Raw genomic sequence first — 27,421 nt, 5'->3', positions numbered from 1 at the left:
CAGTCCCAAACTGAGTTGCTATGCTCCCCACACTCTTCTGTTTCATATCACTTACCCTCATAAATTATGGCCCAGAGTCCCACTTTCTCCATGCGCCCAAAGAGGGTCCTAATCTGCGCCTCAGACCTCTAAGCCACACCCTTGCTTGTTACTGCTCCCAACCCCAGCCTGTCTCGGGCCCACCCCTGAGCCAGAGGTGCAGGCACGCTTCAAAACAGTACTCCTGTGCCAGGCCATGTCTTCAAACAGTGACTCAAGATTATCAGCTACAGTTTCAAAAGAGAAGTGAATTTACATTAGTGCACACACTATTTATTGTTACTGTGAAAACCGTTCTTGATGAAAAGATAGGGGAGGCTTTGCCTGCATTTCAAATATATTCATATAAGAAGATCCGGTTTTCTGAGTTTAGAAATGACCCTGCTGTACTGGATTTAAAACAAAGCAAATGTGTTTTAAGGAGATGAGACACAGAGGTTTATAAATAATTTATTTTTGCACAATTAGTCTTATATCCAGTGCTGTTAAGAGACAGCCCACCAGAAACAATAACACCACATGAAAAAATTACAAATTCATTGTTGATTCACCAGTGCATCAAGGATGAATAAGAAATCTGAAAATATGACAGTATCAATGTATTGAAATAATTATATTGTCTAAACACAAGGCCATTTTGGAATACAGAGAACTTACATTTTATGGACCCGTAGATAAATTCAGTGTGTTTTACCTCTCCCACTCTCTCTCTCTTTCAACTTACAATTTTTTGGGCTGGGTGTAGGAAAAAGATTCCCTTTGATTTCCAAATCTCTAAGCTAAGAAACAATCATCATCTAAAACCAGAAGAAAGCAATTACTAAGTGGAGTCAAGTCTTTGCAAATTATCATTCTTGCGTTCTCCATCATGATGCTCAAAAAACTTCATTTTAATGCACTTTTGACAGCAAATTCTTGGTCTCAAGTTACAGCAAGTGTGCCCAAGGTGATTACTACTATACATTATTTACATTGCTACATATGCAAAAAACCTGTATCAGGAGACTGGAACCTTACTGTGTCAGCTACCACACACACACAATAGAAGTTGAATCCACATCTCATGTCTTAAACGAGAAACAACATATGCATACCTCGGAGAGTTGGGAAGATACACCAGACAGCAAGTAAATGGTAGTTATACCACTCAAATTCCCTAACCATTGTAAAATTAGAGAGGCTTTAAAATATACAGAGTAAAAAAAAAAAAGACCAAAGCAGGATTCTACTCCAAGTATAATGTCAAAAAGCCATATACCACCATTATGACAGAAACCTGCTGCTTACTTCCTGTATGAATATTTTCTAATGATGATGTATTCTTCATGTATACTTTTAGAGAGATATACACATATTTTACATATATATATATATATATATAAATGTATATATGACTATATTTTACTCAGACTGATTTCAGAATGTAATAATTATGGAATCAGAGAAAAAGATGAGACTGACAGCATGCCAACAAAGATATTCAGTTGCTATAGGGAGTGTTTATAGACCTGGAACAGGAGCCAATATTGTACACTGAAAAGCTACTGGTTAAAATGTGTACACAGTGGTGGGAAGAGGGACCAGAAACTAAGACTTTCAATCTGTTCCAGCTAAGTTTCCTAAGTGCAGGGTCATCCAGCAATACTCTCTTCCACTCCGTCAATGGGCCTCTGTGAAGCTGCACACAGACCACCAAAGAATGCCCTGCTCCAAAATCAGAAAAAAATTATTGGTGATGTTATTGTTGTCGGAAGAGAGACTAGTTTGGACCTACCAAAGCTGAGCAGGGCACAGAACACAGGTTTTCCAGGTCCCAAGTTCTCTAATCATGGTGATACTGTAGCCTGGTGATCATTGCCATGATGTTTGCCTCTGCCTCTGTCCTTATTACAACTGTTGAATTTTTTGTTAAATTCAGATCCTTTGTGTGGTGGGTATGCTCTAACCATGCTTCTTCGCTCCAGCCCACCAGGGATTTTAGATGATGCTTGACCTACTTTCTGGATCCTAAACAAACACAGGCATAAGTCAAGCATCAATTCTTTTGGTGCAACCACGACATTAGGTACTTACTGTACGTGCTTACCGATGCCAACTACATCTACCGAAAGACTTGGCTGACTACAGGTATAGGGTTCTGTGGCTCATGCTCTTGAAGGTAGAACTTCAAGTTCTATCTAATTCCCATTTCAGGTGCTTAAGTGCTTTTCTGGATATGGTCCAAAGAAACCTATTTGAAGGTTCTCTTACATTCTGTATGAATTTTGTATAATAAAGTCTCCATATAAAACATATCGACAATTACTAGAGAAATCTCTCTACTCTTGTTAAATACTGTTTTTTGGATTTTTCACAGTTGGAAAACAGGGCTGCACAAGCAACCAACCTAATGATTTGCATTTAGGACTTCATCATAACCTTTTGCTCAGTTCAAACACCAAAACTACACATATACAAAGACTAGTTCTGCATACCTGTGCTCAGGTGAAATCAGCCTGTATTTGAGTCTACCAGAGATAGCAAGATTTGGTTTCAGCCTCATCCTCTACTATTAGGTTATTGTTAAGGAATTTTAATTATTACACTTTATTTTTTCTTTTCTATGCAATTTTTAATCTGTTCTATAACATCAGGAGATTATAGTTTAACATAGGGCTTTTATAAGATGGCTAAGAAATTAAAAAAGAGCAGAGGCCTAAATGCACGTTACTGTATATTAATTTTATGTGCTAGTAGACATATTCATTTAGAATTTTACAGGTTTCATCCCTATTGAGTTCTAGAAGATTTCTCCACAAGTACAGTTTGAGCAAAACTATTGCCACTCACCTACATCTTCCAATTAAAGGCTAGCAAAGCTCACTGCCAAACCTCTGTGTGAAGGAACAACAACGTTCACTGAAGAGAAAAAGAAAGATATGACTCCAAGCAGCAGACGCACTAGCACGTTACAGCCTCCATTCTTCAGAAGCTCATCCTGAAATTCATGCTTGCCAAATGTACATTGCTCAACCATGCTAGAGAAAAAGATCTACAAATATCTAAGCATACAACAATTATAGACTCCAGTCTATTTTGTAGATTTCAGTTTTGATTCTGAGTCCCCCCAAATTGTCCTTACTTTGCAGGGAAAAAGGGGGGGAAAAAAGTCAGAAAGACACCCAAGGAGACTGTTAAAAACTTTCAACAGACTTGTAAATGACTACCTCAAGAATACAGTGTACAGAAACTGCTTTTATATTGTATTTCAAGGAGAACCTCATGCAACCACTTCTGTGACGTTCAGACTTTGGTTGATGTGTATAGTGGCTTATGAGACCTTATCCGAGGTCAGCGGTAGATTTCAGTCCCTAAATAACAGCAAAGCTTTGAAGCACTGTGTCAGCTGAACCTGCAACTAAAAAAAAAAAAAAAATTCTTGTAACATTAGCTTTCATCACACACCTGAAACAGGCTGTTTACATGCTTAATGAGATAACTAGTAATTTACATTCATTTGTCCTAGCCTTCAGCACTGTATAATACAACCTCTAGTATTTACTGATCGCAGCACAGTTAAAAAAAAAAAAAGTTAGTTATTTGCAAAATGAAGAAAGCTGTGTTTGTACTTTTTCAGATTCTTAACAAAGTATAACTTAAATGTTTTCAGTTAGTTTTCAATGTATGGCTTCTAACTCTTAAACATATAATGCTACTTTTTCCTCTAATGCCCTAAAACTAGTTGAAGAATGCAAGAATCTTGAGGTTTTATAAAACACTTAAAACCAAAATTATGATATTCATAAACTTGGGACATTTTGCGTTCATAAGTGCATCAAGTAATAACACTTGGAATGTCACTATTCCCCAGGGCGAGACAAATGTATGACAAAGCTTGTTTTGAAACAGGGAAGAGGCAAGCCAGAGAAGCCCGTAATTTCTGCATAAAATATTGTTTCAAGTCACACACTTTTTATGCTTCATAAGGCAAGAAAAAAGCACCTACCAATTTTACACATATAATCTATTCAAAAAAATAACATTCATATTTTTCAACTATCAGTATCAGGCTACTTACATTAGCAACAAGCAAAGCCTAGAAAGAGGACCTCAGTAGAGCTATTAATAGCTTATGTGCAGAGCAGCATCAGAAAAAGCAAGAATCACAGAATACTTTAAAACCAACTTCCCCCTCTCTTGAGCCTATCTCTACATTACAGAAGACTGAGAAAAGTGTTGATTCATCTTAAGAAAAGTGTAATAATCACTATCCTCTCTGCAATTACAAACTTTATTGTAAACCATGATGAAGCTTCTGCGTATTTACCATTTACACCTTCACCTGCCATCAGCTGCTGGCAATGCAATGTTGCATTCAACAGAAAGTTCGTAAATACAAACTTTTTTCCCCATTAAGAAGTATCCCTCCTTAAAGTGCTGATTTTTTATGTATTTCTATTAGATTGTTTTACATCACAACAAAGTAAAAATAAGAAGAGAGATGGAGCCTACCAGCTGAATCTGAAAGTGTTACCAAAGGGTAGTAATATTGGTCTTCCACTTTATGTTAGTAGTTAATTTTGGGCAAACTCAGGACAAAAGTAGGATTGTAATTTTAAGTTTTAGTTGATGTAGAGAAAACCATTTCTTGAATTCTTCAAATCAAATGGATTAATTAGATTGTTAATTGAAAACAGTCTTACTGCCTGTGATGAATTTTGAGTCTGCAGTTTACATCTCGTTATAATTACTTCATGGAAATATTTGAACTACCATTGTTTTCAGGCACTTATAGTAGTATTTTTAAGAGAAGATCTAGTTTATCTTTTTATAAAGTCTAGTCTAAGGTATTTCCTAAAACTGAACATAATGATTTTTTCCCCAGACTTTGTGGTTTTCCTATTGATTTTGTATAAAGAATGAATAGGTTGGAAAGTAGCATTTTTAAAGATCTTCGCTTTTGTTTCCTGTAGGAATTTACATGCCCAGATAAGACTGTTGGCCCTTTGTCTTCTAAAAGCAACAGAATACCAGACTTTTTTGGAAATTGCTTCAGGTTCTCATAGCGTTGGTTTTCTTCCGATTCTTCTTTCGATTAACACGGGCGCTGGACTTTCTGACGCTACCGCTCAAAGGCCGCGTCCAGGCCCCAAAGTTCACGTTATCGCTGCCTCCACATGTCGCCCGGCGTGAAGCTAACGCTCCACCAGTCACGAGCCTCACGCGTGCGGACACACAAGGACTTTCACGCCTATCAGTGTGCCGGGAGTCCCCGCCGCCCCTGCGGTAACAGGTACCTCGCGCCCCCACCGCCGCCCTAACGGCCCGCGCGCGCCCCCGCCGCCTGCCCAACGGTGGCGGCGGGCGGCTGCTGCTCCACCGGTCGCCGCGGGGCGGGGCGGGGCGGGGCTGCCCTCCCCCCAAGTATGGGAAAAGTAGAAGTTATGCAAAGGGAGGCGCGGCCAGCCGCTAGGGAAAGGAGACCAACCGGACAAATCCCGGCGGCTCCAAGCCGAGGAGGGCGCAGGGCCGAGGGCAGCTGCAGCACGGCCTGCCGCCTGCGTGCGCAGCCCGGCAGGGAGGGGGCCGGAGCAGCCACCCCTCCTTTATCGCTCGCACGCCGCCGGGGTGTGCTGCTCCCAGCGCCGCTCGCCGCAGAGCGGCTTTCTCAGGGCGCAGTGACTCACAGAAGCTCCCTTATCCTGCCCGCGCACGCTCTCCCCCGCGGACGGCACCGCGGCGTCGCAGCGCGGCCCCTCCTCCCCCGCCCGCCCAGCGCCGGATTCTGCCCGCTCCGCTCTTCTCCCCGTCGCAGCGGCCGAGTTGGTTCAGCCCGGGGCAGGCGCTAGGAATAAGCCCTGTCCCCTTGGAAGAGCCCCGGCTCAGACGCGCCTTCTCGCTCCCTCCCTCCGCCGCTTGCGCACAACTCGGTTCAGACCGGGCCCTCTCGCCCGGGCGGCGGCGGCGGCCGCAGCTCCACAAGTTCCTGCTGCCGGTGCCCGGAGCGCGCGCACGAGGCTGGCGCGGCCGTTGGGGGCGCGCGGCGGCGGTGACGGCGGGCGGGGGGTGGTTGTGCACGAGCCGCCGATGCCGCTGTGAGATGGCATCATCCTGCGCGGCGGCGGCGGCGGAGCGCGGCGCGGAGGGGTGAGGAGCCGCCGCGGCAGCGAGAGGAGAGGAAAGAGCAGCAGCAGCAAGAGGAGGCGGGGGGAGGAGGCGGCAGCCGCTCCGAGGCTGCGAGCCACGGTAAGGAAACAAAATAGGCTGCGCCGCGGCCGTTTCGCTTTGCGGTCTGGCCTGACAGAGCCCGGCCGGCCGAGGAGAAAAACGGCTGCGGTTTTTCTCTCGTCCTCGCTGCGGCCGGGCTGCGGGGAAGCGGGGGCGGCGAGGGCGGAGGGGCTCTGCACGGGCACAGGCTGCCCCTGTCACGGGGGGCGGGGAAGAGGGGAATGGGCGTGGGGGCTAAAATGGCGAAGGAAGCGTAGTGAGGTCTCAGTCTCTGGCTGCTTTCCGGCACTTCAGCTTGTCGCAGCCCCCGGGCCTTGCTGGGGGGGGGGGCGGCCGTTGCTTGTCCCCCTCTCTCCCTCCCCCTATTCCGGTATCCCGGTTCCGGTTTGGTTGGGGGAGGCCTGCCGTGCCCCCTCCTCTCTCCCACCCCGGCTCGTGTCTGGACAGGGCCTCTTGGCCTGCACCTGGCTCGGGGCGGGAGGGAGGGCTGGTACTTTCGTGGGCTTGCGGAGGTCCAGGGTGGGGGGAAAGGACGGCCGGAGTGTCGCTGGTATCCGGTGTCAGGGGAATAACCTTGTTTATTCCTGTCTACGGCCTTTCAGGCGAGGTGACTGAGGGCTGAGTCCTGACCTGTGGCAACGCCGAGTGGATTGCGAGAGGCATTAGTGTCAGGGAGGCAGCGAGGCAGTCGCAGGATCGGCCCTTGCTCGCTTATCCGCGGGGTGAAGGCAGAGGAGAAGGATATTGTTACGTTCTGGCTTCACCTTCTTTTGGTGAAACAGGGGGAGGGAGGAGGCGAGGAGCAGTCTCCCCTCTCCGGTGAGCTGCTGCAACCCCACGACCTGTCGTCATCCCTCGCAGTATGTGTAGTGGGCAGGAGGGGATGCAGGGTGGGTGGGAAGTCATCGCTGTTACTGCTGAAGTTATGGGTGTCTGTGAATCTCTCTGGTCCTCTTATTGTAAGTTTTGCTGAGAAGATTCTGAGAATTTGAGATCTCGAAACACCTATTGATGTCATTTATCTTTGTTTATGTTGTGATGCGATGCTACAACTTAGTCTAAGTGTTCACAGTTTTTCTGTACATGTCTTATTTTTGGAACAATACCACTTCTCTTCCAAGTTAAACTATGGTGATCTCACTCTGCTTCCAGGTCTATAAATGTTTAAACTGTATGTCAAAGGGAGAAAAGGACTCAACGCTATCTAATCATTTAATGGAGCCCTTCAGTGTTTGGACTGGACTCTGAAAAAGGATCTTTTAGTATTTCGGCCATATTTTCGTATGGTTCCTGTGTCTCATAGAGAATCATCAGGATATTTTGCATTAAAAAACCCAGGTTATGCAAGTTTAGTAACACTGGCTTGCCAGATGATACTCTCACTGGATGCGGACAGTTGGGTTAAATATGGCTGTCCTTCACATGTATAAGGTATATAAATATATGCATAAAAAATGGCCTTCATAGTAATAATCCCTGCTTAAAATTTGTGTTTTGCTTTAATCCCATTGTTATATAGGAACAAACTGATTAGTGATGACCTATGGTAACTTGTCAGTTAACTTGGGCTTTCTTTTTAATTTTGTATGCTGTCCTATCTGAGTCCATGTTAATAGATGTATAAACTGAATTATTATTTTTCCTTAATTTTAATAATAAAGATTTAAGACACTTGCATAGAAAAAAATCTTAGGATTTTTCATTCTTTTAAGAAGGGTTTTACAGCTTGTAAAAGCACAGTTTATCTGGAAACTTGTCAAAGGTGCTTTAAAATAGGACAACTAGAAATATTTTGAACTAATGTTGGTTGTAAACCAGTCTGTGGTTTTGGAATCCTTTTGTCACTTTGGGCTGTATTTTAAGTTTTTGTTTAAATGCCTGATACTGTAAATGCTACTAGTTATATCTTACTATCAGTATTTTTTTCCAATGATACTGTAGAATAATTCCCTTAAATACATAATTATACTTGAAATCATGCAAGCAATTTTAAATACTCAAGAGTGAGGTTTGTTAGCATGGGACACCTTGATACCAAAAGGATATAAACTATTCTTGTTGGTGAAATTAATTTACATTTCTTGCTAAACATCAGTGAGCAAAACATTGCAAGTGAACTTTGTGTGTTTTGTTAATGGGTTGGCAATAAAGTTAAAATAACCACCTGTCTTCACGTGCTTCTTAAATTTTGGGAGGTCTCACAGGGCTCAGAGCCAACCCACTTTTCCTTATACTGTGGAACCCTTGAAAGATGGAGGAATGCCTGCAGATTCTGTTCCTTTTTATTATTATCCTTCTTATTTTCCCATACAGATATTGTAAGTTGGAATTTGTACCCAGCCACCTTTCTGCTTTTACTCTTAGAAAGAATGTGTATGTGGGAAAGAGATTCTTCTTTCCCTGCTACTTCCCTGTGTCCAAAAAACGAGATCTATGATGGGGAAGATGGTATTGTGTTCAGTTTCTTCATTCTTCTCCCAAATTCCTATGCCAATAAAACACTGCATTTGAAAACTAAGGTACTGTAATCAAAAATTCATGAGCTAAGCCATATTTAGTAATTAAAAATGGTTACTGTTTATGCACTCAGGCCAGACCTCTATGGTTAGTTTTTTTGCTAAAACAGAAGTTCATTCTAGAATTTAATTGACTAGAATCCAGATAATGAAGCAGGAGGGCTTGGAGGGGGAATGGATGGAGGGATAGACAAGTGCAAACATTAGAAATATCTCCTTTGCAAGCCCTCCTTAAGTGATTAGTGGAGGTTACTTTTAACTTGGTTAAAAATACTCTGCTTCTACAAAAGGGCTGAAGAGGAGGGGTGAAGTTACTGGTAAATACAACATTATCTTTTAAGCTAGGTTAGTAGTCTTCTTATCTGCTTCTTCAGTGTAACATTTACCTCAATTAAAAAAACCCATGGATTTATAGCTTTGAATCAATTGCATAAGAATCTAAGTTAGTGGACGAGCTGCTCCAATGTGTCTTCCAGGATGAAAGTTTGAAAACTGTGGGATTTTTTTCCCCCAATTTGTATGGCAGCATCAAATTTATCAGGATCGTTTTGTTTTTGCTGTCCTTATGAAATTTGTAAACCAGAACTGCCAAGCTCCTTCTTTGAATTCTGACTTTAGCTATGGCTAGTGGAGTTGTTCTTTTGCTTTGGGCTATATACAAACTTGGATAATAGCAGTAGGTTACAGCCAGGTCTGACTCTAGAAGTTTCTTTTGTGAGAGTTTTAATGTCAGTGAGGCCACTTACTTTTCTTTTTTCTTGTAGGCATTAGTTCAGATTTATCATAATCTGCTGATGTTTTGCTGTAATGACATACAAAAATCTCATTTAAGGACCATCAAATGTATCAGAGATCTGACTTCCACTGTCTTGAAGGAAATCGGTGTGGTTGGAGAGAAGAATCTCCTTTTCCTCCTCAGCAGAAAGGAGTTGGAGTGTTCCAGAAGAGGTATTCCATTGCAGCTAGTCAAAGGCTTGTAGGAAAGCATAGGTCTACGAGTGGTGCACCCTCTTTTTTTCCCTAGAGCAGTGACATGATGTGTTTTTGCTGAAGTTTGCTTTAGTAGCTTTATAGAGGGGGTTCTTTCTGTTTGTTTTGTTTTTGATTCTTTTCTGTAAGTGAAAAGTTCTAATTACTGTCTTTTAGGATATATTGTTACTGTATTTGAGGACCTAACAGTTTAACCAGAAGCATACTTAGATTTAGCTCTGTTTTGCAAATCTAGTGTTGCTTTACAGAGGGACTCTTAAGGATTCCAGGGAAGGTATCAACTGCCAGAATAGTTTCAATATGTCAGAATTATTTAATTGGAAGTGCACTGGTTTTCACCACGACCCCACTTCCCTTTTAGCATTTGTGACAGAATGTCGGGGATACCTTCATCCTTGCATTTTAGGTAGCTACCAGACATGTGGTATGTCGTACGAAATCATTAATGAACATAGGTTTGCACGACTGTATGCTGCTCTGGTTCTGTAGAGGCAGATATGTGGCAAACAAACTCTTTCCTTCCTTCTTTCCTTGGTCAATCTTGAGGATTCTATAAGATTGTCATCTAATGTATGGTTTGATAATTCAATATTACCATAAAGCACTATTTAAAGAGAATATGAATTGAGATTTAATTTATAAATTCTATTGTCTTTGAAGAATGAATGAATTTTACTTAGATGGTAGTTTTGCTTTATGAGGACTTTTGACTTAAAGTCTTCAATAAAAGTCTGAGTGAAGCATGGGTTTAACAAAGCAGATTATCCATTTAGGCTTTTGAAAAATTTTTGTTAATCACATTTTTCTTATTACTTGGATGTGTTAGAGATGTTAATGTCCTCCTTCAAGTGGCTAGAGTCTGAGTATACTTAATTGTAATCAGTTCAAAACCTGACAGACATCCTCAGTGTTAAGGATATTAACTTGGAGGAATTTGTGGTGTAACTAATACAGCTATTAGTCTTTTGTTTTGTAGTGAAATCAGCCTCTGGTGTCTGGAGCAAGGAATTTTTCTTTGACTCAAATCACTTCAGAGTAATTCTGAATATAAAGATCTGTTTCTGAAAACATAGTAGTGTGTCCTTTTGATTTGTCTTATATCTAAGTGAAGTAGAAAACTGAACATGTTTGTAACTGATCTTTTAGAGTTGTTTTAAAGGTACAGAATTAATCCATCTACTTTCTTCTGCTCAGATTTTAGAGTTATCTTGCTGAAAATCATTGTGGGGATGGGAGAAAACTATCTGAAAAAAAATGTAGAGAAGAAGAAGTCACCTTTTTGAAAAAAATAAGGAAAATAAACTCTTTACACATTCAAGCGTATTTACCTTGCAACCTGAAGTGGGCAGGAGAGAGCTCTTAACTGTGCTTCTGTGAATACAGAGGAAAATGTATACAGTATATTCTGTGCATATTTCTAGTTACTGAGATTTCTACCATAGTTTCTTGCTATTAATATTTAAATATAGCAGCAGATTAGCAGAAGAATCCTTTAAAAACAAACAAATGAAACCTTCTGTCTGTCCCTTACTATACTTGGGTGAAAAATAAGAGAGAACTTCAAATTATGTGTGAATTTTCATGTAACTAGTGATTTTTCAGTATAAATCAAATCAAGTGGATTGTAATTTTAGAGCAGGGAAAAATAAACAGGAAAGATAGTTTTCATAATTTGTAAAATTGCACAATATATTTAGGCATCAGAACTGAAAACACATGTCTAGTTTTGAAACACAGTGCTCTGCTAGTTCCTGTGAAATTCAGTAAGGTGTAAATTGTCTTTATTTTTGTAAGCATGAACTAAAACTGCTAAACAGACCAAGATAGATTCATTTTGAAAACTGATTCTGTTTTTGCTAACTGGTATACTGAAACTAACTCTTTTGCTTTTTGAAGTAATGCCTCGTGACATTAAAGTATCTACACATAAACCTAACAGTCAAAAAGCAAAACAAAATACAACAGGAAAACTAAAAAGAAGAAAAATAATAGGATTGCCAAACTTCCCTCTTTTCCCCAGGAGAGAAGTGTGGAAGCTGCTTTTTCTTAACTTTAAGTTATCTTTATTTCTTCATTCTTCTCACTTCCCTCTTTCCCCCTTCCTCCAACTTCATTTTTACAGTTATTTTTTTCAAAAGATGACCACTATCTTACTGTGGATTTAGTTTTAGTTTAGAAAGATTTAGTTTTTTTTTTTTTTTTTAAAAAAAAAGTCATATTTTGTCGTCTTGCTGTAACTCAGAGAATAACTCAGGATAAGAAGAATTTCAATTAGTATGGAAAATTTGGTGGAGAGCTCCTATAATTTGTGTGGACATCCAGAAAAAAAAAATCCCTGATTGAGGATCCAGTGAGAGGTTACTGACAAAACGATGTTATGGGATGGTGAGTAAAACTGTACTGTTTACAGAATGGCTATGGGGTAGAAAACTAGTTGAAGTCTTAATTCATAACATGACGAGAAGACTAATAGTAATGAAATAACTGGTGTCTGTTTGTCAGGGAAAAGCAACTTAAAAGGGAACTTGCAAAATCTGTAGGTCATGAAATCACTTACGAGTAATGGAAATGGGAACTTCAGATAGATGTGACAGAGCTAGTTTAATATGTGATGATAGTAAGAGCCCAGCATAATTATGGATTGCTTTATCAAAAGATCTGATTAGTTCAGGAGTGGACTAAGAAGTGCTGGAATGTTGGAATCTACTCAGCATATAATACAAAAATAGTATGCAAACTAGTATATGTTAATTACATCTTTTTCTGTTTGGAAAATGCTAAATGTTACTACCGTATGGCCTTATTGTATGGCCCTGTATGGGCATGTCCTACTTTAGGTCTTTTGCAAACACGTTATGTTTCTTGGTTGTTTTTATCCCATTTGTGTTAGGGGAAAAATAACTGAGGTGCAAACTATTAGAATAGTAATGCTTCTGTACAAATAAACTGGAAAATACTACTTATTTTTAGCATAAAAGAAGGTAAAGATGAGGAGGGCTCCAGTGGAGGTACACAGAACCTTGAATAGAATGTGAATAAATTTCAGTCTGTGCTTTTAACCCTCTTTCATATAACTAAATTAAAAATTGAATAGGGTAGTCTGTCAGGCAGTAATTGTTACAGGATTCTGTTGGGGTTGGTTAATGTAAGATTCAAAATAAGGAACAGACTATTACACAGACAAGGAGAAAATTCATTGTTAAATAGTAGATTTTTTTTTTTTTTTAAAGAAACATATACACATTATACTTCAGGACATAAACTAACCTCATTTCTAGACTGTCTGCTACAGGCTTGCTTGGATTTTTTTGTATTGCTTGGTATAGTCTGCTTTCAGAGAGGGCTGATATTCTGGTCTGTTTTGGATAAATCTATTATGGCGATTCCTTCAGTTTCAAAGCTTGAAAGCTTATAAAAATTAACATTAAATAAGTCTTAATTCACAGAGACATACCTTTTTGTCTTGTTTTCCTACATATTTGAAAATTATGCATTTAAAGAAAAAAAGAAAAAAGCCTGGATAAGGGACAGTAAGAATATTTTTCTAGATTTTGATTGACCCTCCTCCCGAATTTAAAAAGCTGATGTTGCAAAGGTTGATGTAGAAAATACAGGAATAGAATAGAAAATAAAATGGACAACATCATTGTGCCTCTCTTTATATCCATTCCTATCTTGAAGGATAAGATTGGTGCATTTTTTTAAAATCTTTTCTGTCTCAAAAAGTATATAGTAGAACTAGAGAAGGTACAAAGAAGGACAGCAAGGATGACTGATTTTATGGAAGAAGACTTATAGAGTGACAAAGGACTCTTGATATTCTTCAGGCTGGAAAAAAGATGTTTTAATCATGACTGGCATGAACAGAGTGAACAGAGAATTATTGATTGGTGTCTTTTCCAATAAAAAAAAAAAACAGCAACAGAAACAAGAACACATCAAGTGAAACAGGTAAACATCAGTTTCAAAAGAAAGAAAAGGAAGTGGTTCTTCAGGCAGCTTGTAGTTGAGGCGTGGAACTCCTTACTGCAGGTTGATGTACATGTGAAAAGCTTACATGGCTTTATAGAGTGTTTTTTTGCACTGTTTTCTTCTGCTGCAAGGTAGCTGAAGGCAATGTTTTATAGCCTTTGAATCCAAATGCAAATCTTGTGTTTTCTTGATTGATGTATTGTTAGGTTTAATGTCCTTAGTGAGAGATCTTTTCAAGAGCTTGACTCTGGAACTGGAGCGGTTTAAGAGGTGGTGTCTCAAGTGTCTGTCTCTCTTTTTTTTTTTTTTTTTGTAATGTACCAAAGAAGTGTGGGTTGGTGGAAAGTGGGAAATAGTTAATGCTAAAAGTGTGGAGTCATTTTATTAAGGATTCCATTATCCATTCCATTAAGGATTCCCTCAACCACTCAAATTCAATTTTCATATTCTAATTATCTATCTTTATGGATTAAACATAATTTGTAGCAAAAAGGGTATGTTGACCATGTCATCCAAGTTTGGGTGACATGGGTAATGGAAGCTGGAGTTGCTTTTCCCTTCCCCCTCAAAAGTGCCTCTAAAATCAACAAAAACAGGGGAATCATTCTGAAAATTGACTTAATTCAGTGGGGAGTTGGATGAACTTTGTGCAATTTTAGCAATCACTTGATTTCAAGGTTTTCAAGGCAGTATTGATCCCAAGAATTAGCCATTAATGCTTTTAGGTTTCATAAGTTAGTCTTTTGTCTTGCACCAGACAGGATACTGACCCTTGCGAGTGTATTCCTGTATTTCTCATCAATTCCATCTGTTCAGTTGAAATTAAAATGACTTATATTTCAAACACTACTGTCCTACAAAATTTAAGTACTTATGGTCCACTGATTCCTTTGTAGCTTTGAATGAAACAATGTGAAATATATTGATGTGGTCAAGCACTGACCCTTGAGAATTCAAGCTCATGATCTTTGGATCCTTCTAGTAAGACTTGTGTTACTCATTTTCATGTTCTGCCTTTTGTGTGATGACATTGTTCATAAAGTTGTTAAATTCTGGAACCAGATGAACTCAGACCATAATAATCTTGTAAAATAATTAGCAGAACTAGGCAGTTCTTGGTTTTCAGAAGTGAGAATTATTTATCACTTGAGCATCTTACTGAGGACTGGGTTGAATTCTCTAGCCCTTTAAAGACTTGGGGGCTTTTTGAAAAGTTCATACAGGTTCAGAGTGTTTGTTTTTGACTTCATGCTTCGGGACTAGCCTGATATAGGAGATAGCACACTGAGGCTGATAGAGATATCCAAGTAAGAGTGAATCAGTTGTGTGTTGGGTGATTGCCCTTAGACAGTAATAGGTAAGATTAACGTGTCTGTCCTAATTCCCTGCACAGACCACTAATGTTACAAACACACACTGCTGAGACAGAGCTGGAAAGAGACTTGCATAATGCTTTTTAAAAAGCAACTACTAGTTGCCCACTAGTGAGACCACACAATGACTACTACTGTATACCTCGTCGAGCTATTTGCTCAGATAATGTCACTGAGGAGAGGTGGATCACATGAGACTTCTTACTGCTGAAAAATATGGAAAGATCCTTTCTGCTGCTTTAGCCCTTAATGTTGGGTAGATACTTGTGGCTTCTTTGCCCTTCCTCTGCTCTCAGAGTATTGAATTGCCATCTTGTACAGAACTTAATCAAACAAAAGGGAGATTGGGAAAGGTTAGAACTATTTTATGAAGCAGTATTAATGTACTTCCTATTATTGATATTCCTTAATCATAGATTCTTCATATTCCCACAAAAACAAAGGAGGAGGGAGGAGTGATGAGCATGGGGCAGAACCAGTAGAATTCCTGGTTAACATCGAATATCTCTATTTTAGGTTTCTCTGGAATTGTGTTGTTAATTTTGCTGTGATAACAACAGACGTGTTCTTACACTAAGAATGGCTATCATGACTAATAAGGTTGTGATGACTGGCATGAACTCATGAGTGTGGGTTTTATAAGCTTTCTGGGCATGTGCTTGGGCTGCCTGCCTGCTCTGAAGCCCATACCTGTTTTCCTTATTGTTATATACGTTACCCAAAGTTTTAATATGGAAGTGCCTATGTGTGACTGCAGTCAGATTTTCTGTTTGTGGTGCAGGTGTACTAAAAACTGCCCGCATTCTAGAGATGTGTTCTAGTATACTGCTTCATGTTGCTCTTGATGTAAGTTTGGCCTTTGAGCCAAGCAGAATGGATAGCTTTTGAGCTCATGCTGCAGCCCTTTGCTCAGCAGGGCAGGAATTTGGGTCTTTCTCCTCTACAGAGTTGTTGATTTTCATGAAGCTTGTAGAAACTTAATGTATCAGCGGGCATTACTTCTCAGTTAAATTTAACTGAATCTGGTAAAAGAATTCATTTAAAGTGATGGAGATGAAAGGAAGAGAGTGGGAAGAGACAGACAGTTGGACAGTATGAATCATACATGTGATGTTTTCTTGGACCAGGCTAAAAAAGTTTTTGCTGAAGAGCTGCTCGTCTATCCATAGGGCAAAACAGAACAGGTGGACATGTGGCAGTGGAGTCGTAGTCTGTAATTTGTTTAGACCTCTGGCATAACATTGTCTGAAAAATATGTTTTGTAAACCTTTGTAATTTTACAATATTTTTTGTTAGATCTTAATATGAGGCTGGCAGTATGCTTAGTTAATTCATAGATCAATATTGCAGCATCTGAAAAAGTAGTCAGTGAATGTGCTTGAAAAAGAATACAGAAAGTAGAATATTTGTTATATGTAGCTTGGTCTCCATGCCTGTTTCCAATATGAACAGACAAAGGTTTCTTTGCTTGATGGGGGAAAAAAAATGCATATAGGTTGGCTTAAGAAAGATAAATCTATTATATGAAGAGAAGCGGCAGTTTGCCTTCCAGTTCAAATCTAGGTAGGTCTGCTATAGCGTTCGCAACTTTGAACTTACTAACAAAATATTTGCAGCTTGTCGAGAATGTTGAAATATCTCTCGAGGAGCTGTTAGCTGTCAGGAAGAACTAACGCTTAGATCTTGTCTTGCCAACAAAGCCTTATTCACTTTGAAAAGGAGACTACTGGACTTGAAATTCTAGTAATGTCAAAACAGGTTCTAAGGAAGCCACTGGTATATCACTATCAGTTTGGGCTGCAGGATTGGTGAATGCATATGAAATACTACTCTGTCTCTTATTATTTTGCCTGTTCTGAGGATTCAGTCCAAGAAGTGTGTTGGTGATTAAAAAAAAAAAAAGAAAAAAAGAAAAAGAGGAATTGAGAACTTCCTCACAGCTTTATCCTCCTTAGTTTTGCAGAAGTACTTAGCATTCTTGGATCCTTTTTCAGTCCTCTCAGCCTCAAATAATTCCTTGTTTTGAGAATGCTTATAAGCTATTCTTAAATGAAGGGCTAAGGGATATTGTCTGTTGAAGATGGTTTTAATAGTGCTCTCGAGTTTAACAGGAGGCAAGGCGTTTGGGACTATACATAGTGAATGTGTTTCATGGGGTGAATGGTGCTAAGAACACTGTCATTGCACCGCTGAGTTCAAAGAGTTTACAGTGTGCAACACTAGCATAGAATAATCCTACAAACATGGATGTTTTGAAACAGTGCTCATAACTTTTTTGTATCTTCTGTATCTGTTTGTGTAGTTAATGCAACAATATTCAGACTTATAAATATTTATTGCATTTACTTCTTAGGTAATAAAGGCTTGCTTGCTTTTTGTTTCGCTCTCTTTCGCTCACTCTCCCTTTCTCTCACCAGTGACTTCAGCAGTTTCAATACCTAAGGAATTAGGGAAACTATTAGTAAGTAGAAAAGGAATCTGCAGGATTGTTGTCACCCTGGTAAGTAGCTATAACAGAATAGTTATTCTGTTAAAAAGTTGAGTCGCTTATTTTTCATTTTAGTAAAGGGTATTCTAGAATTATTGTTAACATGTGAGAGTTTTTTCTTTTTCATTAAGGTAGAGGCCTGCATTTCACACTATCAGTATTTGTTTGACTGAAGTTTAAAACTAGTAGTAGGTGCAATAGCAAATAATTTTATTGTTCAGTAAATGATGGTATTCTCATTACAGTCCTGTCCTAGAAGTACTGTGATGTGTTTACCTTGTGTGGTGAGGAGTAAAACCTATGCTCCTAATAATATTATTTTAACCAACCAGCAAAATACTTAAACCGATTTCAGTTTTTAGTTTTCTAACCTATTAAACACTGATTTTAGGCTACTATTTCTAGTACTTTTGAAAATGATACTTCACAGTAAAGGGCACTGTTTAAGACTACTCACTAAATGTTACAAAGTTGATTAATAAAGTTCTTTTTCATTTTAAATATGTCTTGTGCCATTTTTTTTACCTTCAGTTTGGGGCATAGGACTGTAGCTTACTCTGTTCTCACATGGATTCTTAAAGTTAATAATCTTTCCTTCCTTGAGCATGCTATCATAAAGTTATGACTGGTACTGTTGCAAGTGCTTTCTTTTTTGTGGTACATAATGTTAAGATATATCTAGAAGAAGTGATGGAGAATATGCAGGGTTCCAATTTTAAATATTTTTTAAATTTGTTACATATGGCTTCACTTGTGCTTATGTGCTGGATAATTAAAATATTTCCTAGAAAAATTCCAAATAATTTAGGTGTGAAAATCAAAGACAAATATACATAGCACTGGAAGTTGAAAGTAGTAAAAGTGAAAGTAAGGAAAAAATAAAGGGATTAAAAAGCAAAGAGTGGTTGAAAAAAGAATATGTTTGGGAATTAATATTGACAGCTTGTATCAGGACAAAAGCAGAACATGAAAAGACAACGAACTTGAGTTATTCTGCAAATAACAGCTAACACTTCAGTGTTGTATAAACAGATTTATTGAGTTAAATTGTAAAAAATGCAAACCTTTCAGTGTAGAACACTCGGATTAGGAAACAAAGGTTAAAGTTGTTTGTATAACTTGGACTTTACCTTCCTTGTGTATGCCTTATGAGAGCTGCAGATCGCAGGGCTGGTTACTGTTTTTTTCCACTGGAATGTTTCATTCAGTATATGGTAGAAGTGAGATGAAACAAGGCCTGCTGCTTAATAATGCTAAATTAGTCTGTAGTTCTTGCTCTATTTGTCTTAAATTCAGTGAATTTAAAAATGTCAAGGCTTTCTATTTGACATATATATTAAAAAAAAAAAGCTCATAAGCTTTCTCACATTTGCAACATTTAGTAATTTTAAGGAGGACTTACTGGCTGCATAACTGATTAAAATAAGTTGATTTACAACTAAATATAACCTTTTTCACACCACTTGCTAGCCAAGAGAATGCATAATGTGAGTGAGGTAATTAAAACATTTGTATAGCTAGAAATATTTTCCTATTTTTCATGTTTGTGTTCAATTTGGTTCCTTAGGAATGAGGAGTGTTTCACAGTGCACACATGAAGGAAATTTTCTAAATGTCTGCAGCTTGTCGAAACAACATTTTGCAGCATTTAATTAGTTACACCTGAAAACTAGGAATGTCAAACACTGCGTGAGTATTTTATATCCTGGCATCCTACTGAAAGCCTTTGAATCAAAATTAACCAGTAAGTATTTTGGTTAAATGTGCAAGATGTCCGTGCATAGTGCTTTTCGTTGGAAGCCTCCACTCACGGGAGAGGATTTCTTTTTTTTCCCCTCACACATACCAGTAAATTACTGGTTATGGAACCTAATGCCTTGGCCTCCTAGCTATATCCCTAGCCCATCACACCTAAAGCAAAGTACCTACTTTGCTTCACAGTACATTCTTAGTTACTGTGTGCTTGGCCAGGAAGGATAATGGAGTTGCTGACCTTTTGAGTTGGCCTGTAACAGTAGATCTTAAAAGAACCTATATCTTAATTGGAAGAAGACAGATCAAATTTTCCTGACGTGAACAACATCAGATGAATTTTATCATCACCATGAAGCAGAAAGTTTAATGGTTTTAAGATGGTCATTTTAAGGCTTATGGATATCCCTTGTTTATAAATAGTCTTTCCATTAGTTCTTACAAAAGCAAGCATGTTTGTGGAGCTTAGGGAAATAAGGTTTTAAAGTTCTGTATTTGCCTGGGTGTCAGTGCTGTTGTAATTTTAGTTGTTGATGAGCAAAGCTGTCTATTTAAGGAGTGTCAGGTCTTAGAAGTTTTTTGGTAGTTACTTGAGGCAAGACAAGAGTTGTAGCAATAATCCTTTAGCACCTGTCCTGCTCAGTTTAATAAAGGCCAACAACTTCTTGGGCATACATATTCTTCTCCAGATCTGAAATAAGTGTCAGATGTGCGTAGTTTCTGATATGCGTAATTTCTGATTTCAGGTGGAGTAGGTTCCAGCATGAGCAGTACTTTAAGTCACAAGGTTGGCTTTTGAAAGTGCCATGTGGGCTCCCTTGAACATGAGGACTGAGAGACAGAGATAATGATTGGTTTGTAAGATACTCTGCTGTGCTGTCTTTTTTTCATCTGCCTAGGTACATTCAACATTTGGCATGCTGAATAAATCATAGGAGTGGCATGTTTTGGATTCAGGAATTTTGGTGGTTTTGTTAAGATGTTTACTATATTTGTAGAGATGCTTTTAACAGTTCTGCTTTTATTGCTCAGGGCTGCCATCTATCTCTTCGGTACAGGAAGGACCACTTGAACTTTTCTGCTGATGAGGTTAGGAAAGTTAAGAGGGATGAATCCAGAAAGATTTATTTGAAGCTTAGACCTTCCTCTTAATGCTCCATGACTTTCATCAAAAGTTTGAGAGTGTGTGGAATTTGATATTCAGGGGCATAAGATCACTGAGGCTTTCTTTATTGTTAATAAATGTGTGAAAGTAGTTCTTTAGCAGTATTCCTGTGGCTCATTCAAAGGTGTGACTTTTCTTTGTAAAAGGTGTCTTTTGAATGAAGGATCTTTTAAGGTTGCTGAGGGATTGGAAATATTTCCTTTGAGTGAATGAGTTGGTGTCTAGGGTCTTGCTCCGCACTGAAATCGACAAAAGCTATGTGCTTATTTTACAGAGGTAGATGTGCTGGTCTGTGGATTCTCTGTCATCTCATGTACTGCAAAGTAACTTTTTGCTGTTGACAATGAGGTTAAAGATGTCAATCTCTTTCTAGATTGATGGAAGAGTGATAGTTACTGAATTTGCTGTGGAAATAAATTACAAGTCTAGATAGTATAGAAGTCTTCAGTTTTAAGAAGAAAATCCTGTTTCGTTGTCTATTGTATGTAACGAGTTTCCGAGATAAAACTTTCCCAATGCCAAAAGGAGACATCCTTAATTGTTTTTAATAATATGGAAATGCTGCTTCTCTCTGGAAGGTATACAGCTACATCAAGCTTTTTTTTTTTTAATTTGTTGTAGAAGAGTCATGATTTACTTTTTAAACCTTTGAAGGTAAACTGTTTCTGAGAAGTGAAAAGGAAACACGGAAAGATAAGTTCTGTTTGGTCTGTCAGCAATTTCAGTGCTTTTATAATCTGACTTTTCTAGTTTGGATTATTGAATAACTGCTTTTGTATGCTGTTTTTAGGCATTGTGGTATCCTAAAAGCTACTGTACTGAAATCTCTAATTCTTATATTTCTAGGTTTACCACCACTTATTACCAATAATAGGCGGTGTTATTTCATGCTTTTTACATGCTGGCATTTTTGATATTGTGAAAATGCCAATTATTGCAATACTGTTAAAGGTGTTGGACAAGAGATCATTGACTTCAGGAGGGTACAAGTGTCAGAATCTCCGTTTACTGATCCCATCTACGATAGCTGATCTAATCCTCTGGAACGTGAGGAATGGGAGAGATGTTTTTGAGAGACTTTGGAGCCTGCAGTACAGGGTGACAAAGCAGCTGTGTTCTAGCCTTTTTCAGTAAGGAGATGGTTGTCCCACTGGGTCAGGGAGAGCAGAAAATTGTCTGCCTTCCTAGCTCCAGGCCGCCTTTATCCACTGAAGGAACAAGGAGGCTTGCTAACAGCATTGTCCCCTCTTGGGAACAAGGACGTGTGTATGTGGAGGCAGGAGAACACAAAGGGAATAGTTGAAGCGTAGAACGGAAATTAGTATTGTTGACACTGTGATAGTTTAAAGATTGTTCAGTTTTGCATCTAATAGAATTGTGATGGTATTGTGATAACTGTATGTATTCCATCACTAAATAATACTGATAAAGGTATGATCATGTCATTCATTTTTGTTCTTTTCTGTTTTAAGGATCTCTTATATCTAGGATTTCTAATCAAAATAACATGACTTTTTTGTCCGTGTTTACATTTTGTAACAAGCAAAACTGACTAATGTGAATATTGCTATTTTCCCATGACTCCCACAGAACTATTTATCACGTTAAATATCCATAGTTTTTAGGGTTTTGTGTCACTTATCCCCTCCCCCTCCCCCTTTCCTTCTGTCCTTTTCTGTCTTTTTGCTTGAGGGGAAAAAATCTTGAATACATGAACTTTCTTTAAAAAAATAATCACCGAGAAAAGATTTTTCTGCATTTACATGCTCATTTGGAGGATGTGGTCAGATACAGGAAAAATAATAAATATTGATGACGTTATGGTGACTTACCTCTGTAGTAAATTGAAAGAAAGATTCTAGTGGGGAGATCACTAATATTTAGGCACTTTGCTTGTCTACTTCCTTTGTCCTTGTTGAGTGCCTTATACAACTAGACCTCAAGTTTTCTTATTCAGGTTTTGGGAATATAGGAAGACTTTTGATTTGCCAGTGGTCATCTGTGGTGTAATCTCTGCTTTTGCTTACTTTTACCTTTCCCCATCAGTCATGTTTTATACGTGTCAGAAGTGTCAGATCAGCAAGAAAAGAAATCTGTGTTCATTAAAGCACCATCAGTGAGCACAAATACATTGTGATTCAATTTGACTCATTTTAAATTATGGTTATATTTGTTTTCTCTTCTGTCTTACATCAGCTGAAACTGCAGTCAGTTTCAGTCAAGGACACAGTAACTTCCTGAAGTTCTCTGTTACAGTTTCATATAAGTATCTGATCTATCCAAACTGATATATGGGAAACTTTTATAAATGTAAATCTATATTGTTCATTCACTTAGCTTTTGAGTGGTTTCTGAGTTCCTGGCTATGTTATTGTTGGTGTTTGTTACAGTGGACTGACCTCATATAGGCAGTGTGTGTGTGTGCAGTCATACTACTGGTTTTCTGATCAAATTTGTCACATCTTTGTCAGTATAACCAGACAGCTTATATTAAGTCATTTCAGGAAAACATCCCTGAAGTTTACAGGAATGTGGTATTCAAAACATACATGTTACTACAAGTGCAACAAATTTTAATTTCATCTTCCTGACTTAGAGCTTTTTGGATATTTCCTTAATACTTTTCCTGTTTGCAAATCTTTTGATTTAAAATTGGTTTGAAAATTTGTGTTACATAACTTCTTGTTTCTGCCAATTTTTTGCTCTTCCTATATTTTAACTGTGTCAGGTGATAGGACCTTCTATTGTGAGATGGTATCACAAGAAATTAGATCCTGCTATCTAAGTGCAGTGGTGGTTTTTTTTTGTTGTTTTTGTTGTTGTTTTTTTTTTAAACTCCTAGGTTGACTCCTATGGTATTTTATTTTTATTAATAATAAAAGGACTTTCTCGGTTGGTTGGTGTAGTTTTCTACACCTAAATTGCTTAGTTGTTTATGAAAAATCTTGTCTTCAATTATTGATGCAAAGCACCAATAAATTTCTAAACATGTATTTATTGTATCAGTGATATTTTTAGCTGTCAACTTTACAAGAAATACCCTTTTTTTTTTTTATCAATACAGTGCAGTACAATGTCCCAAAGAGGTGCATTTCTTGCCAACTAGGTGATGCCATTCAAAATGTTTCTGCTTGAATTCCATGAATTAATCATTTACTAAATTGTGAAAAAATAAATAATTGGAATGCCTGCTAGAGTAGTTGTCTATATTTCTGATGTTTTAATAGTGGTTCGGGATTTAAAGAAAACGCTTCACAGAAGTCTAGATTTAATCATATCATTATTGTTTTTAACCAGACTCTCTTTTATGAAACTGTTTATTCACATGAATTATGAAATGATCTTCTGTGGGTTTTTTTTTTTTTTTCATTGAATACTATGCCAGCCATTCCACTGTTTAGCTAGGGACTTGTTTTTGTCCTAACTGACCTGTTGCTACTCAAGGTATTTAAAACTAAAGTAACGCTGACTGTTACAGTGGTTTATAGATGGATTGTACTCTTTTATTTGGGGTAGTGGTGATGTATGATGAGCATGGTTTAGAAAGAAGTGCTGTAATAACTGTGAACTTCATGTGGCACTTGAGACTGTCCTTTAAATCTTTTTTAGTGTGGAGGAATTTCTAGGGGGTCCCTGAGACAGTTCTGAAATGTAAAGTTACACATCCCTTTAGACCAATGAAGTTTAGCCTAGATAGCTGAGTGAAGAGCTGTAGCAAGCTTCTGTTCAGGAATGTTATATCTACAGCCTTTGTTAAATTAATACCCCAATTTTTGGGAATAATGTAACTACATGGATAGTGAATCTTTCATTTCTGTATGTAATCCTCTTTTTAGGATTATTTAGGAGATAACATCAAAGTTGTTAGCCCTTACTCAGCATGTTTATTAACTAAAACTGGGCATTTATTTTCAATAACAAGAAGAAGGGATTTAGGGCCGAGGAAAAAAAAATTATGTGCATGATGCAAGAAAGCAGTAAATGGTGCCAAAAGACATAGTGCTCCTTACCCATCAGAGGTTGGGGCTTGCACCACTGGAAATGACATCTTTCAGTGTTAGCGTCACTAGCTGATTTTCTTTCTCATGTCAGCTTTGTTGCAAATTAGAACAAGAAAATACTAGTATTTTGCTTTTGACCTTGTCCCTGGTTGTGGAAAACTTCTCAATCCGCCAGATGTGTATCATCATTTTAATTGCTTCCTGTGCTTGCCTCCTTCTTCCATTCTCCACCAAAATTGGACGACTTGCTTAGTTAAAATTTTGGTTGTTCTTGGCCCTGCAAACTTAGGTTCTTTCGGCTCATAAAGATGATAGCCTGCCAGTCCTTGAAACTTCCATTTTTTTTGAATTTCTTTTTCTTAAGAATTTCCAGTTGCAGAATTTCTGTCTTTCTCAGCTTGTGAAAAACCATATTGCTGAGGAGGTGGAAAAGTGATGGTGTAATCCCATCCCAGTGCAAGTCTGTCAGTCCCTCTGCCATGCGAGTTCTTTGCTGTCCCTGCGAAGTTTCACAGAGTATGCATGTGCTCTTGGGCTCTCTGCACCCTTTCCAGAAGCCTGAGGTTTTTTGCAAATGTTTATATCAACAGTATTGTTTTATTTTAATAGCCTTTGTTTTTTCTCCATCCATGTATTTATAGACAGTGATCTGATCTACTTTGTCGTTATTCTTGTTAGACTAAATATTTTCTCTATCATTGTTTTCGTTCTGTCAGTAGTGCTTTTCCGTCCTCTTCTTGCCTTGAATTTGTACAATGTCACTAATACTGTTTTTATCACTACTGGGAACACCTCATTTAATAGATACTATTATTTTTTTTTATATCTATGACTGCTTCATAGTAGTAATTTTCCTATCAAAGACTGAGGGACTATGACTAAGTTGTGGATTATGCCTCTCCTCTTTGTTTGTGTAGCAGCATTTGCTGCCTTTTATATTTCCAGAACAGCCTTCAGGGAGTAGTAGGTGTTCAAATCTCCAAACAAGGTCCTTCATCTTGTACAGCATAACTTTGCTAACTGTTCTGGCTGAAGGCTTTGTTTACCTGGAAAGACCAGTTCAGGTGTGAGAATGTGACCCTGGCATCAGGCAATTAAGATTTTTTTTTTTTTTTTTTCTTCTGAGGATACAGTAAGTTTAGCTTTTTGGATCTTGAATGAAAATTGCAAACACTGTGAGCAGGTTTTTCTCTCCAGCCAAAAGAACCAACCTGCATGAGGGCTGATCAGACAATGTGTTAAGATTGTTTTAAATGTCAGTAACTGAGTGTGGTTAGTTACTCATTTAAATAACCGATCAAACTGGTCTGAAGCATCAAATCAACTTTTTTGATATATACTTGCAAAAGAGGTTACTAGAAAAACGATTGATTTAGTTTTCTCCATTTGACTCACTCAAAGAAAAAATCTAATGTCCCTCCCTCCCCCCTTAATTCCTAATCAATAAAACAAGGATGGGGAGTTGCACAATTTCTAGTCACCCTGTGCTTCAAGGTTTTAGAAGCAGTCAGTTCAACTAATTTACTCTGTTCAGTAAAGCCATTTTGAATACAAAATGTAATATAACACTTTCTTCATGTATTGTCAATATAGAAATCCGTGTTTAATTAAAAAATGCTATTTTTTGCGTAGCTGCTAATAGCTTATTTTATTTACAGTCTTCTAAGTTAATACAAATTAGGAACTACAGTCATTGCTCTGTAAAACTACCTAGATGTACCATATTGGGAAGAATGTAAGATTCACTTTTACAGGGGACAGAAACAGAACAGCAAGGCACTGCTGATGTGGGATGTATTCGTACAACTGTGCCAGAAACACGCAGTCCCTCTGCTATTCACAAGCCTAACTTTGTTTCATCTCCTTGCTGCTTTGGGATCTTCCTGCTGTTGTGATCATTTCTCCCTCATGGGGAAAGATGCAAAGCTCTGTGTATTTCATTCTTGCTTAGAGCTGTTATCTGGACATTGGCAAACCACATGTATGCCAAATCCATTTAGCAGCTTAGGAGCAGGCAGAGCCAGAAGCTCAGGTTAGGGCAGGTGGTATGCCTTGAAGATAAATCAGCAGCTGCAACCTGAAGTTCTGAGTAGGTTAGGCAATGAACTGTCTACCTGGGGGACTTTGAAACAGGTGTTTTCTTGTTTGTTTGTTTTCTGCTTTGTGCATACGAGGACTAGAGCTAAAAAAAAAAAAATAGCTAGTGTTTGAGACCTAAGTAGGTTGAAAAGTGGAAAAAAACCAGTAAAAATAATCATTTTCAGTGACAAAATTATGCCTAAATTAATCTCTTTCATGTATGGTTATAACTAGATTGCAGATCTTGGTTTCTTGTGAAGAATTTGCATTTACTTGCCACAGAATTGATTGCATATGTTGCTCCTTTAATGTCTTCCATGTTGTTATTGATACCGGTTAAAGTTCACAAAAATAAATATGTGGACATATGTCCAGACTGTGAGAATATTTTAAATGTATGTATTCTCTTCTGGTAAAAGATAGCTGTTTTATAGAAACAGATAACATCTTTTATTTCTAGCTTTGTTTCAGGTGTAGTAATTGGGGAGGAGGGAGTGATGTCGTCTGCATATGCTTCAGGTGTGATTGGTTCCCACAGCTAAGATCAGAGCCACAACAGCTTAGATACTGAATGAATGTAGGATAGGGGTGATCCTTGTAAAGTGCTTCTATCTCAAGAGATGAGAAAAGTGACTGGTGAATGAACAACAGTGAAAACACTGTTCACTGTTGCAAACACTGACTGCAAATCTAGGAATAGAATTCAAATCTTCTTTTTCTGAATCACTTACCATGCTGCTTGATTTTATGCTTCTGCGGCAGTCTGATTTTTCAAGCATCTAAGCATTTCAGATATTTTGTCCATTTGAAGCTGTTGGTGCTTAGCACCTCTGAAGTCA

General features: G+C 38.3%; 1 protein-coding gene and 1 long non-coding RNA gene across 7 annotated transcripts in view; one reads left to right on the top strand and one right to left on the bottom strand.

Annotated features, from left to right (window-relative positions):
- Positions 1–469: 469 nt before the first annotated feature.
- LOC112982980 (uncharacterized) lies at positions 470–5,582 on the bottom strand. The gene is made up of 2 exons (XR_003259119.2): positions 5,507–5,582; positions 470–3,436 (listed from the first exon to the last, which is right to left on the bottom strand). It is a non-coding gene; the product is annotated as an uncharacterized LOC112982980 (long non-coding RNA).
- Positions 5,583–6,073: 491 nt separating this feature from the next.
- WWP1 (WW domain containing E3 ubiquitin protein ligase 1) overlaps positions 6,074–27,421 on the top strand; it is a 59,401-nt gene continuing 38,053 nt past the window's right edge. For 3 of the 6 annotated variants that reach the window (XM_064507783.1, XM_064507781.1, XM_064507780.1), the window contains exon 1: positions 12,119–12,137. In XM_064507783.1, coding sequence (XP_064363853.1) covers positions 12,135–12,137 — 3 coding nt within the window. In that variant the 5' untranslated portion in view covers positions 12,119–12,134. Of the gene's footprint in view, positions 6,265–9,597; positions 9,711–12,118; positions 12,138–17,578; positions 17,598–27,421 lie in introns of those variants that run through there. The other 3 variants (XM_026099758.2, XM_026099759.2, XM_064507782.1) reach the window with 3 other exon arrangements.

This window comes from Dromaius novaehollandiae, chromosome 2 (genome assembly GCF_036370855.1).
Source record: "Dromaius novaehollandiae isolate bDroNov1 chromosome 2, bDroNov1.hap1, whole genome shotgun sequence".
Classification (NCBI taxonomy): Eukaryota; Metazoa; Chordata; class Aves; order Casuariiformes; family Dromaiidae; genus Dromaius; species Dromaius novaehollandiae.
The sequence above is the reverse complement of the archived record's forward strand: the minus strand, read 5'-3'. Positions and strand labels throughout refer to the sequence as shown.